Here is a 19,674-nt window from a genome sequence, read left to right as displayed (position 1 = left end):
CATGTTAGTAGCAGCTAAACAAAGAAATAATCAGAGATGAAGATGATACAAGGGCTGAATTCTGCATGATATGGCAGTGTGGTGATCCTGGCCTGGGAGATAATACATCTTCTGCAGAAGTCCTCCTAATGAAGGCAGGATTTGCTGTGGAGGAAAGGGGCAATACACTGTTTGGTCTGTGCCTGGTTGTTCCTCTTGAGAAGGACAGAGGGAACGCAGAACTTGCACGGCCACGAAGGGAAGGAGCCTGTGAGGGTTGGTGTGCAGGGGTCAGCAGCACATTGCTGTGGCTCAGAGGAGAGGAGGCTTGCTTGGCTGCAGGAACACTGTTAGCAAGTTCGGAGCACATTCAGAGGAAATCTGAGGGCACTTAGGTCGCACTGATTGGACTGATGGGACTAAGGTGGCTTAGGAATTATCCTTCAAGAGCTGAAATAGCTGAAGAGTTGAGTTAAAACACATTTGGAACTTAAGTCTTGAAGCTGCAAGATCATGTTGACGTAGAGGTATGAGCTCTTTCCCATCTGAAGAACACCCTGAAACTATTTTTACCTTCTTTTGGAGAGTGAAAAGACTTTTACATTCTCCTTACTCCTCTGGTGTATCACACAGCAAAACAACCCTCTAGTCTTCCCTAATATGTAACTGTCATTTACCATTTTTTGTTCTAACCAATTTTTTTTTTCATTTGCAGCAGTTTGGGGGAGTGTTTGTTGTTTTGTTTTGTTGGGGTTTTTTTTGTTGGTTCTGTTTTTGGTTGGTTGTTTGTTTTTTTGTTTTATTTTGTTTTGGCTTTTTTTTTTTGTTCGGTTTGGTTTTTTAAAAAATTTTCCTGAAGACTATTAAACAGTGTTTCTGGAATGGGATATGGAAATACTGGCAGCCACAAGGAAAGACAATATTTGAAAACCTCTGGAGAGAAACGTACCTGCTTTCTTAAAGATATAACTGAATGGGTTTATAAAAGCAGGATAGTCTCATCTATTCCTTGTAAAGCAGGAGCAAAGACTGATTGCAGTTGGAAATTATTTAGAGTGGCTTTTCTTTGCCAAATTCCAAATGACTAATTTTTTATTCTTGTCAGCATATTTTTCAACAGTTCACAAAAACATTGGTGGGCTATCCTGTGTTAAAATTTATTTCTACAGAGAGCTGTGCTCTTGCTGTGAGGTACTTGGTGCTCTCAGACTCTGCTTTTCAGGAGGAGCAGGGGATGCACAGTACCTCACTGTAAGGAGACTGAGACAGAAACTGTTGGTGTCATGAATATTGGTATAGAATCCACAGCAGATGGGTTCTTTCCTTAGCCCACAGCTAAGTGAAAAACCTTGGAACTGACTAGCTTCTACCAAATGGCTTTTGGATTTTAGTGTTTATATTCTGACATTAATGCTAGGATATTCTGGCACTATTAATGCTAGCGGGAAAACTTTGAGACTCTTAACAAGATTGTTGTTAAGAGTAATACTCAATAATTTTCTCACGTGCGTTATGGATATTTAAAAATCATATCTTGTGCAACCAACAAAATGTGATGGAAGGGCTTCAAGATAGTCTTGAAAGATCTGAAGCCTCTGTTTTGCCTAAGAGAGCAGAAGTGGTGCAGAGGGCTGTGTGCAGATGGGAGGCAGCAGAGGCGTGGAGCCGTGTGTCCCCAGAGCTGCCTCGTGTGCTCGGGAGCACCCCCACCCCACACAATGCTAATGTATATGTTTTGTGCAGAGAGAGCAAAGAGGCTTCAGTCCCCTGACAAATGTGCTCCTGCTGTGTCACACTGTGCTACACTGTAAGGATTCCACAGGGTTAAATTTCAATGCCTAAACAATTTGTTCACAGTCTTTTCACAGTCTTTTTCTGATTCCTGACAAAGGAAATGATTGCACAAGGCAAACCTTCAAAGCGATCTGATTGTGTAGAGCACAATCTAAATCAGACCTAGCATAAATACATCTTTACATCCCTGGGCAGCTCTGGCCTAGGCCAGTGGCTGTTTGGCCTCTTGTTGCAGGATTCCTGGATGATGCCACATCCCATTAGGCTGTGGCAGTGCAAAGTCCTCTCCCACGTAGTTTGAGATCCGGGCAGTCGTTCTTTGCTGGCAGGCTGCTTCTCTGCCTTGCACAAACACCTTGTGGCTGGAGGCTTCCCTGGAGGTACATGTCTACACAAGAGAGATCTAGCCCTTTACAGCAAAATTATTGCTAATTTGTATTTTACTAATGGAACTATGGCAAGAGTTGCTTTTTTCCTGTAGTGTTTCAAAAGGTGTTTCTTCAGTGTTTCTATTCCATCCTCTCATTTGGTTTAAGTCATCATCTAAAACTATATTAATGTTTGTAATAGCTGCTCTGGCAGGCTTCAAGTGTGTATCATTTGTCTCAATTTCATATAATAAAATGTAGATTTGCATTTTAATTCGTTCAAATGCTGTTTTCATGCAAGTGTGTGACTGTGGTGCTAGAGAAGATGAACAACGGGCTCATTTTACAGCTTGGCCCCTACACTGTCCTTTGATATTTGTCTCAGCTTACCACTCAGTGGTGCCTACTTTGGAGCTTAGGACATACGGGCATTTCAAGTATGAGTCCCTCTCACTCATGGTGAGAGGTGGCTTATTAAGACACACAAAGATAATTAAGCCAGTGCTTTGGCAGAAATAAATGTAAGCCCTTAAATCATTTTGCCTGTTCCTTTGACTGTGGCATTGGGACTTTTCAATTCAAGTCTCTAAAGATCTTCTCTGGGGGCCTGAGCCGTGATTTCTGTCTGATTACTACAGTTATTATTACATCCACAGATGTAAACCAGGGCCTTGACAGAACTTGTGGATGTGTGGAACTTTTGCCATATTTCATTCAGCAGATGGATTAACTGGCCTACAAAAGCTCCTTTCTTTATCTGAATGACTGGAAACCTAGAGGATCTGAAAAGGGGAAATTCAAGGACTTCAACTCTTGTGCATATAATATGTTCTGCATGTCCAGAGGGATTTACCAAGGGATTGCTTTGTCTCCTCTGAAGTGATCAAGCTGCTGGCGATCTGTATCTTAACAAACAAATGAACAAAATGTTGAAGGAGTTGAATGGAACTGGTGGAGGAAATTAACCTCATATTCTGACGTAAAGCATAAAGTTACTGTAATTAGGAAGTGGATGGAGTGTGAGTAGATCTTCAAGTGTTCTTGATTTGGTCTAGGGGGGTGTGAATTAGCCTGGGGAGTTTTAAGCATGGAAAATACCATGGGATGCTTTCAACTTTGTTATAAATTGGAGTCCTCTGAGTTCTGGGTATGAAGGGGTGGCAGACAATTGTCTCACCATGTCAGGAATCTTTGAAAGCATGCTTGCCTCAGTTTCTTCCCTAATGGCCGCTTGGTTTCCAGTGTCTTGGTTGTTGGAATTTTAAATCTCCCTTTGTGACCGGCGGGGGAAGGAAATATGGAGTAGGACTGGATTGCAAAGCCAGTGGTTCCACTTCTCACACTGACATTGGATTGCTTTTATGGTCTTGGATAATTATTACAAATCCCTATGATTCATCATCTTCATCTGTGAAGTATCTGTTCTACTCCTTTGTTAACTTACAGAAGTGCTGGGAAAATTAAATTCATATGAGAGATTGATGCAGCAGAACTTAAGTTCTTTATAACTAATACCATATTCAGAAAGAAATATTGTTCAAGAACCTACCAAAATTTACCTAGATTTGTAGAATTGGAGTTGAACTAAGAGTCAGTGGATCTTGTGAGTTTCCTCATCTGATAAAATTTAAAGGGCTCCCAGAGAAAGAGGAAATTATTAGATCTTGTGACTATACTAAAACTATTGATGTTATTTTTTAATAATACTTAACTGATAATATTGATGCTACCATGCTTTATTCTGCAGCCAGCTCTGTAATTTAGCCAGTGAAAATACTAATTACCTTATTACCGCTGTACTGTATTTCTAGATACAGCACAAAAGATTGAGTTAGAAAATGTGTGTAAGCAACACTAAGGCATATTTTGATGATGAGAATGCCTTTTAAACCAGGAAATGGTTTTGTGCTGCCTTTCACGAGAAGTTACTCCTGCTTGGGTTGAGCACGTTCATGGCTGTGTCCCTCCCGCCCGGAGGTCGCACCACGAGCTCTGAGTGCGGAGGGACTGGGAGCTGCTGGCCGTAGCAGAAACTGCTTGTGTTCACTCTCATGCCTCAGCAAGCCATGGAGAGGAACAGTGCAAGGCTGCTAATGTCTTCCGTTTAGCATATTTCCAGAGAGATTTTGAAGGCTTGCTTTTTCTTCATAAATATATGCTTGTTTTGACTTCCAAGTTGAGTTAAATTATAGGTACCCAGGTTAACACTAGCTGTTCTGTATTTTATTCCTTTTGTAACAAACTTCAAGAGGTGAGAAAAGTGTTTTAATGTATTTATTTAAAACAAAGCTTTTGATTACTTGTTTGTGTCAAACTTAGCAGCAGAACTGTTCATAATCTTATGATGAGATTTGTGCCCTTGGCTCTCAAGGAAAGTTTTGTCTTCATTGATGCAGACTAGTGATGTGTTTTATCCCTGTTGTCCTATTTATAATTAGGTCTGATGCCCTCTGAAAACGTTTACCTTTCAATATTAGGTCAGTGTTGAAGCCATTATCAACCTAAAAGGTTGGATTGCTATCAGGATCCAGCCTTTGTTGCCCCACAGTGCTATAAATTATATTACAATCTATTGTTAAAAATTAATAATATGCAACATAGAGGTCTGATGGAATCATGTTAATGAGAACACTGAAGCTTCATTGACTTGCAATATCATTAGAGCTCTGAGACAGGTTTATAGCCTTGTGCAAACTATATTTGTGTTGGTTTAGACACAGTATTTATTTGGTCACACCCCAGCCAAATGTTTCCTTACTAAATTAAAATAAATGCTGGTTAGTTCAATGAACTACAAAGATGTATAGTGTAATTTCAGGTTCTCAAGTCACAGAAAATAAGCCCTAACAATGGAAATCAGCAGAGAATCAAAAATGATGGATATACTAGAGTGAATATGAACAAAGAGAGAAGGGAGTTCACTGGGTTGGGTGCAGTTAATACTTTGTGACTCAAGTAATGTGTAAAATTTGGAAATATCAGCTCCCATTTGTAGTCTGCCCTGGTCTTTATGTAACTCCTCCCTGTATAGACATATGTACACACTTGCAAGCATAGTCAACCAAAATGTAATCAAAATTACATCTGCTTTCACAAGACTTGCCTCTCTAAAGCATCTTTAGGGGCTGGTGGGTGGCTCCTGTGCTCACTAATGCCAGCTTTTTGGTACTAATTTCCATCCAGACCAGCAGCACACATCTGATTTCCATTGCAGTGAGAATCAGGCACTAGATCTTCATCCCCTGTGCTCTGAACAGCTCTGCTTTTTACTGGAAGCAAAGCAGAAGCAAGAAAATTACTTCCCTGCTTTCTTCTCCAACAGCGCTTCAAATGAGGGAATGGTAGGAAAATCTTTCTAGAATTGGGGAATGGCTCATGCTCTGTGTTGGAAACACAACCTGCAGCCATGCAGAGCATGAGATGGAAAGGGAGGTTTGAGGAATCAGTACCATGCAGGTGTCTCAGCTCTTACCTGCTTTGGGAAATGGATGCTAAGGAGGCTTCAAGTTCCCCATCTCCTTTCATGGGTAACACCTCCTTGCTGTAGCTGTCCCCAGGTTTGGTCATGGGGCTCTGCCTCCTGCTCTGGGGACAGGTGATTTCTTCAGTGACACTGTGGCAATGCTGCTCATGCCAGCCAAGCATTGGGTCGTGATTCATACAGACATTTTAATTTTATGGAAATGGAAATGAGGATAATTTAAGCGGTTCATAAGCAGTTTAACAATATGAAACTTTCTTGCTTTCAGTCACTCCAGAGCAAATCCTGTACCAGCTTATCTCTGAAGGCTACAAGGTCCTGGAGCACACAAGAGACAGGGAAATTTGGCAGGAGGAGGCTGAAGAGGGCTCAAGGAGAGTGTGCCTTTTGCCTGTGCTGCTTGTATGCTGTCACAGCTAGTGGGTGGAACTGAAATTGCTCTGTCCTTAATTGCATGGGTCAAGTCCCCACCCTACCTTGGACAGAGGTACCACACCCAGAGCATGTGCCTACAGGGTTGGGAGATTACGGATTCCTCTCCCTGCCTCCATCCCATGTCCACTTGGCATCAGTGTCCCCACTTTACCTAGCTGGCTCTGGCACAGTGAGGACTTCCAGCTCCTCAGGATGTCCCAGGGGTGATGTTCATAATGCTTTGAAGCTGAAAACTGCTATGAGTGCCATGTGCTGGTACTGTGCATCAATGGTACTGTGCCATCAGTGCCATCAATGTGTAGCTGACCACAACTCATTTTCCAGTGATAATTCCCTTGGTTAAACTGAAGAAAAGGAACTGTTTTGATGACAATATTTAAGAAGGTGCCATTTCAGAAGCTATAGCTATGCCTGTGATGTATCACCCTGACCGACAGCAAGAGCAGAAACTTGGCTTTCCCTCTGAAGTGTGGAGCTCCAGTTAGGACCACCTCCCCTTATTTTTGTATTTTTTTAATATCAGACATGACCTACGAGTAATTAAATCTGTTAAATTTTTGGCCATGGACTCGAATTATCACAAGGTCATGAATCACTAGTTTAGGCCTAGCCTTCCCCCTCCTAAGTGTTTTTTTTAAATCCAGATTTGTGTTTATTCTAATGCAGTCGTGCAATGTGAATGTTTGGTAAAATTGCCGTTTAATTTACAATAGAAGACTGCTTTAGCAGCTGTTTTATAGCAGTTTAACTACTCTGACCTAAATGACTGTTCTTAAGAGATTGAAAAGTAATTGGAAATGTAAAAAAGTCCAGGATCATCTTTTTTTTTTTTTTAAATGTCTTTCAAATGGCTTATAAACAACTTGGATTCCTCTGCAGCATTCAGATTAGAGAGGAAAGAATGTCAGTTTACTGGGAATTGTTCTATGACCACCTGAGAAAAATGAGTTTTTCATCCCCTTGAACATCATCTGGAGCTATAATAAAACATGCTCTCAGCTGGATTCCTTCTGTGTGAAAATAGACAGAGCTACATCATTGCACACCTAAAGGAAGCACACAGAACTATAAAAGCAATCTAAAATCTGGATTTTTTTCTTCTTCTCCGAGGCCACAAGTAATTTTCTGTAATCTCAATGAATATTATTTGAATCTTGAAAGAAGGATATACCTCTTCCTTCCCCTCAATGTGAGCAGTCCAAATGAACAGAGCTAGACATATTTTATTCAGAGTTAAGTCACCTGTCAGGATCATAGTGTGAAAACCCTTAAGCAATAGCTATTGCAGGAACTGCAAAAATCCACAAAACTAAAAGGTAAGTCGTGAAAATCCACAAGTAAGTTAATAAAACTTCAGCTGAATGTTCATTGCAATCTGTAGCAGATGAATGAAATGTGGTGCTAGTGGTGTTGGAATCCTGTGGTGATAAACACATGAAGAATAGATAAAAGATGGTTGTTAGTTAGCTAATGGTGCAGACAGGCCATCCTACTTGTCTGGGGAGCTGGTCCTGAAAACCCTCAAAAGCTTTTGCCAGGCAAAAGCTTTTGTTGATCTGAGGGTGACTGCACTGAGGGAACGTTCTGGGCTGGGGCATATGGCAGTCAGATGACAGTGGTGCAGCTCCCATGATGTGCTCTGGGCTGGTGGGATGGTTGGATGACAAAACTCTGCAACTTCACACAAGTGCGGTGTAATCTGAAGCTGTTCTGCAGGGAAACCGTAGGCAGCAAGTACAATTTCTAAGCCTGATATAAATTCCATCCTCTTTAACTGCCACCAGTACTACTGCTGCAGATGAGCAAACCAAGCACAAAACAAAGCAATGGAGGGAATTTATCTGGCTTCGTACTGCAATTGAAAAACTCTCCATTAGAAGAGCTTTTGCCATAGCCCCAAAAGCACAGAACTCAGGTCTTTGCTGTTGTCTGTTGCCATGCTGCTGTGCCCTAAGTGGGCAGCTGGTCTGTTTGCTTCCTCCCCTTTCTCCTACTGAGCAAAATAGTGGCTCAGTCACTGTCTTCTAGATTTCCTTCACCTCTTCTCTGTCTCTATTTTCTTTTCCCTTTAATTTCTTTCACTGAAATTCAGTGATGCACATATCTCCTACATGATTTTTTTTTTCTGTGGGGCAAATGCAGGAATCTCAACTTTAGCTCACTCCAATATTTTCCTAGTCCTCACGTACTCTGTCTTGATTCCAAGTCATGATGCACTTAAATAATTTGTCCCCTGTTTTTGTTTATTTGGCTAATTACTTTTCACATCTCCTTCAGCCCTTCTGAATTACCGCTCCACACATTGCTTGTCATAGTTCACACTCCTTTTGTTTGACTTTGCTTTATCCAAAGCTAGTTACTGAGTGTTGGCAGAATTGTTACAGCATCTCACAAACAGCTGTTTTTTGCTGTGACAATAGGCTGATGTATGCTCCAGAGCAAACACACAGCCTGCATATTAAATGCTTACAGTGTCATGACAAGCACAACCAAGTTTTTAAATACTTAAAAAAAAAAAAAAAAGGAGATTCAAAATAGGAAATAATCAAAAAGAAACAATACCAAACTGAGGGGCAAGCATGCCTGAGATGAGACACTCAGTATCAGCTGTCAGGTAAATATCAAATAAGATCTCTTGCAGTAAAAGACTTTGAGAGAAAAACACCATGGGCCCCATGATGTCCTGTGCATAGGCAATGCAGCGTGTGGATGCCTGCACGGTTTCTGCTGGATTATAGCTGAGTAAAGGGATCACAGAGCAAATGCAGCTCTAATTCCCCAGCAAGAGAGGATGTTCCTGTTTTACAGAATTGATTTATTTTTTTCAAATAAACTTTTATCAGACAACTACGTCACGGTCACACTGAGAGGATATTTTAATGACTGCTTTGGTTTAAAGCTGTGGGGAGTGCACGGCTGCTTTCATCCTTCTCTCTCCTCTTTCCTCCACCTTTCCATTATTTTTCCCCATTAATGTTCGATGCACGCTCTAAGGTATATCTGTCGGTGGGTATTACTTTCACCAGCCTTTCCTTGCAGTAGTCTGTCTATAAATGGCAGACAGCATCATTCCTAATTACATGTTGCCCCCAGATGCTCCAAGGGTGATGCTGATGGATTGCTGTGTGGGTGGTGTTGAAGGGGCTGGGGGAGGGGAGCTGGGATGCAGCTCCTCTAAGTGGTAGCAGAAATCTCTTTTCGGGCTGGGCTCATCAGTCCTCCCTCGGTAAAGTCAGCTCAAGAATCCCCGAGATCATGGAACTGGGCATTGGAAAAGGGGAAGCAATACAGGGAAGGCTTCAGAGTCCAGCCCAAACAACCAGGGAAGAGGAAGGAACTGGGAGAGACAGAGAATTCACCCTTTACCTATCCGTGCAGGAGGCACACAGGACGGAGGGCTGGCACAGTGCACATGCTGCTACATCTCGCTTCCCTGATGCCGTTTTCCCATGCCTGAGGTTCGCGCCGGGCGCGGAGCTCAGCGCGCAGGCGGAGCGCGGCTGCCCCGCGGCTCGGCTCCTTTCCTTGGAGGCGTTCCGGACACCGGGCACCTGCTGCGTGGGCTCAGAGATCACTGCCGTGGTAGAAGGCAGGCTGGGCTTTGGAACCGAATCAGGCCGAGTTTGGCAGCCAAGAGTGTGGCTGCGGAGCTGGCTGAGCGGCTGACCCGCAGCAGCCCCGCGGCGGGCTTGGAGCGGTCGGGCTTGGAGCGGCGGGCACGGCCCCGGCGGGCACGGCCCCGGCGGGCACGGCCCCGGCGGGCACGGCCCCGGCCGCCTCTGCCCACGAAAAGCACCGCCCTCCCCGGCGCAGGGACGGGCATTCCTGCACCGGCAGGCTGAGGAGGAAAAATGGGGTGGTGAGCCATGCTGGACACTAAAAGTATGCTCAACAAACCCCCGAGAAATCCAGGGAACGGTGAGGAGGTGAAAGCTGGGATCTCCGGTCAAGCGCTTGTCGGTTTTGAGCAGACCTCTACTCTGCAAGGTCTGATAATGGGGAAGGAGGAAGTGAGAGAATGCACGTGTGCAAAGCACAGCTGCAAGATCTGTTTCCTTCTCTAGCTGTTCTGTGGCGCTTGAAGGGTTTATATTTAGTGTGCCTGGCAGGTCAGCCTGCCAGCTGGGCAGCTACAGGAAGGCATGGATGGAATAGGCAGTACTGGCTTTGGGGACTGCAGCAATTGGACTGCATGGGTTTTACATCTCAGCCTTAGTGCCAGGCTGGGAATTTGCTCCATCAGTGTGCACTGAAAGCGGGAAGCGTCTAGGAATGGTGTGCAGAAGCATATTTAAGAATGTAAGACATCGCATCAGATCAGTGGTCCATCCAGCCCTGAGTCTGACAGTGCTGCCTACAGGGAGCGGGTGAGCCCATCCTCTCTGCCCTCCCCCAGCACCCCCAGTGGCTGGGTTTGGGTGTTAGAGGCTCAGCACTGCCTAAACCTTCTGGTGTCTGCTTATCGAGCCATTGCCAACTCACCCAATCTTGTGAGGTCCTTCTAGAGTTACTTGCCTGAAAGAACTGTGTGGCATACAAACTTAGAACTTCACTGTGTATTCCCTGTTCAGATACTCGCTGAAAATGTCAAGTAAAGCCAGTCCCACCATCAATCCCACAGTGTGGAGACCTTGTTGATGCCTGTTTTCTACCCTGAAAAGTGGCTTTTGAGCCTCATATTTGCTTTGTGTCCCGCCTTCAATTTTCCATCTGTAAAGAGTTTTCTCATCATGTGGTGAGTTAGTTCTCTGATATGATTACGTTGTTATAGAACCTAATGAAAAGTTTTTTCACAATTGGACAGTTCTGTGTCTGCTGCACCCACTCCCTGTCTTTTCTGGTGCACTCTGAGGGCTATGGTGGGTTGGTGAGTCAGGGTTTCCTCTCTGCAGAAGCCACACTGCTGTGTTTCCCCAGAGAGCATGTTTATCCTTGTCTACAGTGACTTTATTTTTTCAGACTCTACTGCCGTTAGGAAGGATGGATGGCAAACTTCTGGTCTGCAGTTCCCAGGGTCCCTTCTGAAGTCCTTTTATTGGCTGTGAGTTGCAATGGCAGGTTGCCAGCCTGCTGACAGCCTGGGCTGCCCTCCCCATCCCCTGCAGCCTGAGACTGAGGGGTGTGGATGGGTGGAACTCAGGGGCAAAGTGGGGCTCTACTCAGGAGTGGAAACACCATCCAGAGAAATGTCAGTAACTAATTTATTTTAACTTCAAAACACATTTGCTGAACTTCTGAAGGGAGTACTCAGGTGCCAGTTATTTCTCTCCCTCTTCCCTTCAGAGGGACAAGGCATTTTACATGGCTTCTCATAGAATGGTCAATGAAATACAGAGATGTGTAGAGATTAGGTGGAACACAACTTCTGTCATGGGTCTCATACCCACTATTGATACATAATTGGTACTTGGTGGGATGTTCCCTACTGCACGATGGAAATGTCTGTATTGGCAGTGTATGGGAATGAAGGGGGAAGGGAGAGACTACACTCTCAAATCATCTAGATCAGGATTTAGCAGAAGGCATGAGCACAAAACTGAATAACATAGCTAAATACAAACCCTTTGAGCTACAGAAGCACCACAATGAAAAGTTTTTAATTCTTGAGTATTAAAGCAGGTGTCTTATATGACACCTGATGAGGGACAAATGCTGCTATGGAGCCTCTGAGAGGATCCAGCTTGTAAAAGAGACTGTAAGGTGGAAATGCACTGTTGTAGGTAATGCTCTTTCCTGATCATCACCAAAACAGGAAGAAATGAAAATACAACAGCAAAAAAGAAATAGCAAACAGTAAGTAAAACCACAAGAGGCAGAAGTGAAATGTCAATTTTTTTTGTCTTTGATGCGACTGCCAAGGAGCTTTGTTCTGGAAAGAGAAAGTGCCACAGCAGGATGGGAATGCTTGTATTGGATGGGTTGTCATATCTGTCATCATTATAAACATGGACAGATGATGATGATCTCTCCATTCTGTTTCTAGTTTTTAGTCTCCAGAGATGCTCATCCAGCTGTTTTCTCCAGAAAATTTATTCAGCTAATTTGTCCACTTTCCTTTCTTGTTTTCTTGTAGTGCTTCTTTCCTCCATCAAGCTGGTAACATCTCTGTGCTCACTGCTGCTTTAAGCCCTTCCTGTTCCTGGAAATGCTGACTATTTTCCAGTGCCTGGAGGTGTGTTACTCTTCCTCCTTCACTGATTTTTCTGCACAATGTGGCATCCCACGCTGCTTAAGGAGAGGGCAAGGTGGGAGAAGGGAAACAGGAGTGACTGGGGCTCTTTAAGCAGGTCACTTCTCATAGGTACAGGTTCCTTCCTCTCCTCTTACACACACATCCCTGGGTACTGACCCCACGTTTATTTTCTAGCCTGCAGCAGCAGTGTGTCTAAACCCAGGCAGCCGACAGCACAGCTTGAGAGCTCAACTACTGCTGTAAGATTTTGAAGACAAGCAGATTTCACAAGGCTGCAGCTTAAAGTATTTCTAGAAGCGAGTTCCTCTCCAGAGTTTTCAGAGAAGATGTGTATGATCACTGATACTTTCCAGTCTTGGTTTTTGGTGAGTGAGGTGAAGAAAGGTATGTTTCTTCCTTTTTTCCCCCAAATGTTAACTAGGATATACCAATCCTTCCTAGTTATATAGCTCTCCTCACCCTGAGCTTGTCACAGCCTGTGTCTGAGGAGGACCGCTTTGAATGAGATTTATGTACATTTGGTATAATTTGAAACAGACTGAAACTTAATGTCAGGGCATTTAATGACATGCAGAGCCTTAAAATTATGATGCAAGTCATCTGGGGACCTGCACTGGCAGTGTACAGCCCTTCTCACTGGAGTTGTTCCTACCTGCTTACCACAGCCTGCAAAACAAGCAGCCACCCATGCAATCAGTGCAGAGAAAATGCCACGGTGATGGATGATGTCCAGGTGTGACCTTTCACCTGTTACGGTAGCCAAAAATCTTTGTGGGAAGGGTGCATGATGGAAAATTGCAGGATAATAAAATAAAAAAAGATCGGTCAGATGAAGGATTGTGTTGTTAAAAAAAGTATTAACTATTTTTGAAATACCCAGCCATCTGACAGTCCAGGCCACACCTGAAAGGGTGACTGGTAAAGCCCCGGCTGGCTGAAGCTCTTCAGTCCAAAGGGCAGCTACTGCTGGCAGGGGCAGAGCATATCTTCAGTGAGCTGCTACGATGGATGCGGGAAACTGAGCACACAATCTATTATCAAATGCATGGTGGAAACTTGACATTTCAGCAATGTCATGTGCTTGTTTTTCCAGTAGAATGAGACTAATATGCTCCTTTTCTGTGCTTGATGCAGCGTCATTCACATCTGAGCAAAATAAATGGGGAAGAAGACAATTTTGGTATCTATTCTAGGCATGGCTAATTTTAGTGCCACTAATAGGGGGTTCCCCTCCCCTTTTTTTTTCCTTTTTTTAAAAAGAAAATATAACAAAGCACATGAATCTTAGAATAAAAATAATTTTGAAGGGCAACATCTCTGCTGGTTCTTTGACACTGGCACCTTGGTAGCTGCAGTACATCCCTTATGTTGTCTGGAATGAAAACCAGCCATCAAACTCTGACACAGAGGAGTTGTGAAGTCTTGCTTGCTTCTCTGAACCCCCAAAGCAAACCAGTGTTTGTGTAGCTGAAATAAATAATCACCATGAATTAAACCCTCTTAATTCAGTGCCATCAATACAGAAGATTACATCTCTAGCCTGTGTGCAAGAGGTTTTGAATCCCAATTTTTGAATCAGTCACCTGTCTCTCTTTTGCAGCTCCTCCTTCTACCATTGTGGTAGTTCACAAAAAACCAGGTCTGTGTATCGAAGGAAAACAGTGGAGAAAGGCTTGTGCTTGGCCTAGCTTCTTTGAAATGCATGCAGACATATTTATTTCCCCTATGATATAGCTCCTATTATGTGCTTTGCATCTTTAAATGTGTGAAGCATCATGCCTGCCTGGCAGGACCCTGAGATTCAAATGGAAGAGAGACAGGCTTTGTTTTCTCTCTCACAGAGATTTTGCTTTTGGTCTTTCTTTACCATTATGTTGGCTTGTTGAGAGAGTTAGTAAAATCCTATCATGTTTTCCCAGTTCTCTACATTTTCTGTGCACTTTTTTTTTCCCTGCACAGGGAAATGCTGGGAAAGAGAATGTGCAAAACCTCAGTGCAAGAAGCAGTGTCTGCTCCGCTGCAGAGCCTTCTCACAGCACAGGCAGGCTGCACGCTCCCACTGGAAACTGCAAAACAAAGAAGAGGAACTCACAGCACACATTCTGGAGTGCCTAAGGACTATTTCTGTTCCTGCCAACCTGCTCCCAGCCTGGACAATAATGAAGGCATGCTGGTGTGGGAGGCCCCATACATGCCACCACGTTTTGCAGATCAAGCGTTTGCCATCGCAGTTTTAGATACTTTAATTTTTCTGCCTGGTTCATCCATATTCTAGAGTACAAGAAAGTAGGAATACTGTGGAAGTAAATCTTCACCTGTGGTAGATTTCTAGTTAAACTTGTTAAGCACTGGTCTGATTTTGTAAGTTGTTCCACGTGAGCAAGCAGAGGGGCTGCAGCCAGCAGGGAGCAAGGCTTGACTGCATCCGGTGGGGGTGGCTTTCCTGCAGGGTGACAAGTTTGAGCCAAGAGTTTTTCAAAATAAGTTTCCTTCTTCCCATTCCCATATGGGCTTCAGAAGCTGCATGGTGGCTGTTTTCTGAGAGGAGGTGAATCTAAAGCAAGCCAAAGTGAGTGAAGCCACATTAGCATTAGGGTTTGTTTGTATGGTCAGAGGCTTAACCATGCTGTCAGTCCTGATGAGTACATGGAGAAGTGGTGGCAATTTGTGGGGAAGCCTCCAGGCTTTTGCATGAGGTGTGGACTGACTGTGGTTGGAGCTGCGTTTTTTCTTCCCCCTGTATAAGTGACCTCCTTGGAAAATAAACCCCAGGACTTGTGTCAGAGGAGTGCTCTGCATGCCTTGAATGGTTCCACACACGGCTGCGGTGTGTGTAGCTGTGTGTGTACATGGAATAGCCGTGCTCACACCAACATCCTCCCTCAAGAATCCTGCTGCGGGAGGACAGTTATAAATAACTTTGGCCACTATAATTGTTCTGCCAGTACAGGCTGCCAGAGAAACACATTGACTCAGCACATGCCTGAGCAAGGTCCTCTCCCAGGCAGCACCTCCCACCGTACAAACGTCCCTGCAAACCCTGTAGGTGCCTGGTGGGACAGCGAGCCCCATCTGGCTGCTGCTGCGAGCTGCCATCAGCCAGTGCTGAATCAGATTAATGTTTGGAAAACATACTGAGGACAAAAAAAAGCACTGCTTAGGCACTAGTTGATATTATTTCAGTGGCCCCAGTGACAATTCTGTTATTGCAGGAGCTGCAGGTGCCTTTCCACGCAGTGGTAACTCTGGGTGTTCTCAGTGGAAAAATGAGCGTTCTTCTGCCGCTCTCACGGAGCTGCGCTGGTCTTTACCAAGCCAAGTAAGATGGCCTGGCATGTGTTCAGTGACAAGAGGAACAAAATTGTCCCTCATGCAAGCGTCCTTAACATCTACTGCTGCTATGGCTTTTATGCCTCTTCTGGCTGCCTCAGTCTTGCCAAAGACAGCTCCCTGGCCCTGTACCAGGCAGGAGGCTACAATCAAATTTTCTTGCTGTTGTTCCTGAAACTATATGAATTCTTTTTGATAATTACATGGGAGGCTCTTGTTCTTATTTTTAAAATTGCTTTCAAGATAGTAATTAGGAAGCTGTCATTGTTCATTCCTTCAAAGCAGGTTCTACATGGAGTAAAGAACCTAGAGATGTGATTTACTTTATATCACTTGGGGTACCACAATGGTTATAAAAGAATCCAAATGTAATTTTCCTGGGAAAATAATTCCTCTGTTATATAGGCCCTTTTTTGCTATACATTTCAGGGCCTGTTTTACCAGTGCGATTTGAAATTATTCAGAAGAAATCCCTGACTTTTTTTGTTTGTGCAAGTATCAAATCTCCATTTTTTATTCTGCTAATTCTCTCTTGGAGACTGCTTTTTTATTAATGTCTAAAAGTAATTGCAAACTCTAACTTTCCAAGAACCTATTGAATGTACACAGCGTGTTCCCTTGAATGCATGTCTCCATTTAAACCAGCACAATTACTTGGAGGTACACAGGTCTACTAAGGTGTTATTCTTGCATTGCTGTATCTCTTTCCTGAAATGGTGATGCAGCATGCCTTTATGTGAGTAAAATCATATGTACAGTAAATATTTTACTAGTATAACTACTTTGGTAAAATAAAATCATACCCAGTCTAATTATAATGAAAATACCCAGGGTGTTGACCAAGACTCACCTGTTAATTCCTTATTACAGTATGTTTCCAGCTGCAACAGAATTTAAATATCATATTTTCTCTTGTGGGTTATTTGAATTTTTTTCCATAATGTCACAGATTTATTATTTCTGAATACAATTACAACATCAGTTACAATGGGAACGTTTTTATCTTTGCCCTATGTCCCACAGAGACAAACCTTGAGAAGTCAAACTGTAAGCTTTCAAAAATAAGCTTATCTGTGAGGTTAAACAAGGTGTGGCAACCCTGACATGGGATTCCTGCATCAAGAAAATGTTATTTTTCTAGCCCCTTGTAGTGGTCCTCATTCTACAATGTGAAAATACTTTTATAGATTTGTATTTATGTATTTTTAGCACTGTTATATTCTGTGTTTTCAGTGGAGATGTTATATTTAGAAGTTTCTAAAAATGTGGAGCATGTGTTAGGTTTTTTTTGCGTAATCCATCAAGACTAATTTGATTTGAGACCGGTGCCTTTTTTTCCCCCCATCTGTTTGGAAAAGTGCAGTTGTAGAGACATCAGTCATGTAACACTTTCTACAAAACAGCTTTACTGACAGTTGGGAGTTGTCAGTAACCATGTGGATTTCAAGCTCTCAGTCTGGCTATGATGAGAAAAACTCTCTGACACATAATTTCCACAGAGCCACAGAATTTGAGGCTGGAAAGACCCAGAGTGCTCATCTAGCTGACCTCCCACCCAGACAACCCAGAGGTAAGTCATGTTTCAAGCCTAATAGCTGCAGAAAACAGCAGCTTTTGGGACAAACATACACTCAATTTAACAGCATTTTCACACCAATCACCACTGATTTTATTTTGTATATATGTTGTGTACATAACTGAGGCTTGTTTCCTGTTTCAACTGATCTAATTTCAACTTCCAGCCTTTGGGAAAGCTTTAAGAGATTCTGAGTCTGTGTTCCCTGTCTAACTATGTGGAGACCAAACTCAGTTTTGGGTGGGGATAGAACAGGCAGATGCCCCAGGAAAGCAAATTCCTGGAAGCAGGAGAAGAGTTCTGCAGAGGTAAACCCATGTCCCTGCTGCCCATGCCCGCAGTCCACTGAGAGTTTGCTACCCAGTGCTGGGGCAGAGGCAGGAGCAGGGGCTTGCAGGGCTTGGCACAGGCTTGGTGGGCTTGACGTGGACTTGCAGGGCTCTGCCTTTGTGTAGGAGATGGAGGAAAGCACTTCAAAGTGCCCATAAAGGCTCTTTTCATTTCAAATAAGAAGAAGCAAAACTCCTTTTTGCCCGTGTCATTGAGAAATGTGGGATTTTCTCTTCAGACCAGTGCAGCGTTCTCCACTGTGTTCACCTTTGTGAAGATACCATGCTGAAGTGTTTCCATCTCTCATTGTAAGGTGTTTTATAGCCTCTAGGATTCTCTCCTGTTCATTTGTGTCCCACTCAGGAGGTGGCCTGAACAGAACAGCCCATGAAGGCCAGTGTTAGAGGTGACATAAGGTACTGCATCATACTTGGCCTATATCCATGTCTTTTCCCTAACCCTGGCTCATCAGCATGGGCTCTCTTCTGCTGTGAGTCTTTCATCCTTCTATGTGTCTGAGCTTGCTTTTGGCTGCATTGGAAAGATTATGGTTTTCCCACGCAAATGATCAAGCTGACTGTTTGGGTTAGAATCTTTCCTCCTTGTTGCATACTGTTGCACTGATTTTGGAGTTTTTTAAAAATCTTACTCAGGAATCATTGTAGCAAATATTTTGTGCAGTGCAAAAATAAGAAATCATGTATATTCAGCTACCTTCTTGCAAATTGGAGATGAATTAACTTAATCTTATTTATTATAATATTTTTCTATCATTTCATACTGTTATCATTTTATTTAGTTACTTCTAGAATCAAGGGGTTCATCTAGGTCAACATCCTGCTTGAAATGGGGCTGTGACCAATAGTGGATGAGGTCAGCCACACTACAGATGAATCCTGAAACACCTTCAGGAGCAGAAGTTCCACAGGCTCTCTGGGCAGCCTGTGTCAGGCTCTGCCAGTGAACATGTCCTGTCCAGACCTCAGCATGTATTCCCTCCTACAGCCTTTAGCACTAAGAAGTTTGGCTCTCTTCTGTATAGCCATCCTGTTCCAGCAGCCCTTAGCCTTCCCTTGATCAGATTCAACAGGCTCAGCTCCCTCAGCCCCTCTCATGTTGCTCCAGGCCTCTGATGATCTCAGCAGTGCTTTACTGGACCCTTTCCAAATTGACACTTCTGGCCTTATGCCCTCTGTAATCCCCAACTCCTTTTAAGCAGGATGGCTCCTCAGTGAGGTGCTTCCCAGCCTGGAACAGATCATGTTTCCTTGTTGAACATCATGGGGTGTCTGTTGGCCCGGATCTCGAGTATATAAAGGAGCCTCTGCATGGGAGCTTTGCTGTTTGTCAGTGCAGGCAGCTTAAGTCATCAACAAATCTGACAGTGTCACCATCAAGGTATCTGATGAAGATACTGAACAGTGTGGATTTTGGTACTGACCCCATGGGTGCACCTCTGGTTGCTGGTGACCTGTCAGGCGTGACCAGACAGTTTTCAGTCCCTCTTTCAACCTGTTTTTTTGGCCCACACCCTCTAAGCTTCCAAATGATATTATGTGGAATGATGTCAATACCTTACAGGGTACAGTACAGGCAGCACTTTCATCTTCACATATTCAGCAATTTCATCTTAGAAAGCAGGCTGCTCAGTCAAATTCGGTTTGCCATAAGTAAGTCCGTACTACTTGTTCCCAAATAAGCTTTTGTCCTTTATGGCCTTCAATGTGGACCTCAAGAGGGACAACCTCCCTGATCTTCTAGTGATCAAGGTGATGGTAATCAGCAGGTAGTTCCCCAGTTTCCTTTCTTGGCTTTCTAAAGATACACGAGGTGTTAGACTTTTTCCAGACATTGGGGACTTCCCAAGTCTACACAGCTGTCACAGAGTGGTGTTACAATCCCACTGGCCAGTTCTTTCAGGAAATGTCTACTGTGCCTCATGTCAGTCTCTTGTCTGTTCCCTTCTTGCATCTGGTTTCATCAACAAAATGTTTCTGTAGCAAATAAAATATTCTGTCGAAATTCCTTCTTCCTGCACAACAGGATCATTTTTTGCTGAGCTACTCAGTAAGTTGTCTTTAAATATCATTCAGAACTTCTGGGCACATTTCCACTCCATGGTTGCATCTCAAGGGATTTTATTTAGCAACTCTGTACGTAAACTGAAGTTTCTTCTTCTGAAATCCAG

General features: G+C 43.5%; 1 protein-coding gene and 1 long non-coding RNA gene across 2 annotated transcripts; one reads left to right on the top strand and one right to left on the bottom strand.

Annotated features, from left to right (window-relative positions):
* Positions 1 to 8,345: 8,345 nt before the first annotated feature.
* On the bottom strand, positions 8,346 to 10,297 carry LOC119711323 (E3 ubiquitin-protein ligase MARCHF11-like). Its single transcript, XM_038161372.1, has 3 exons — positions 10,220 to 10,297; positions 9,424 to 10,046; positions 8,346 to 9,318 (listed from the first exon to the last, which is right to left on the bottom strand). Exons 1-3 carry the CDS (start codon positions 10,295 to 10,297, stop codon positions 9,270 to 9,272), a joined length of 750 nt encoding a protein of 249 aa, XP_038017300.1. The 3' UTR covers positions 8,346 to 9,269.
* Positions 10,298 to 10,656: 359 nt separating this feature from the next.
* LOC119698292 lies at positions 10,657 to 19,090 on the top strand. The gene is made up of 4 exons (XR_005256102.1): positions 10,657 to 10,792; positions 12,131 to 12,229; positions 12,425 to 12,634; positions 14,210 to 19,090. It is a non-coding gene; the product is annotated as an uncharacterized LOC119698292 (long non-coding RNA).
* Positions 19,091 to 19,674: the final 584 nt, after the last annotated feature.

This window comes from Motacilla alba, chromosome 2 (genome assembly GCF_015832195.1).
Source record: "Motacilla alba alba isolate MOTALB_02 chromosome 2, Motacilla_alba_V1.0_pri, whole genome shotgun sequence".
NCBI classification, from domain to species: domain Eukaryota; kingdom Metazoa; phylum Chordata; class Aves; order Passeriformes; family Motacillidae; genus Motacilla; species Motacilla alba.
This window is presented reverse-complemented; position numbering and strand designations above follow the sequence as displayed.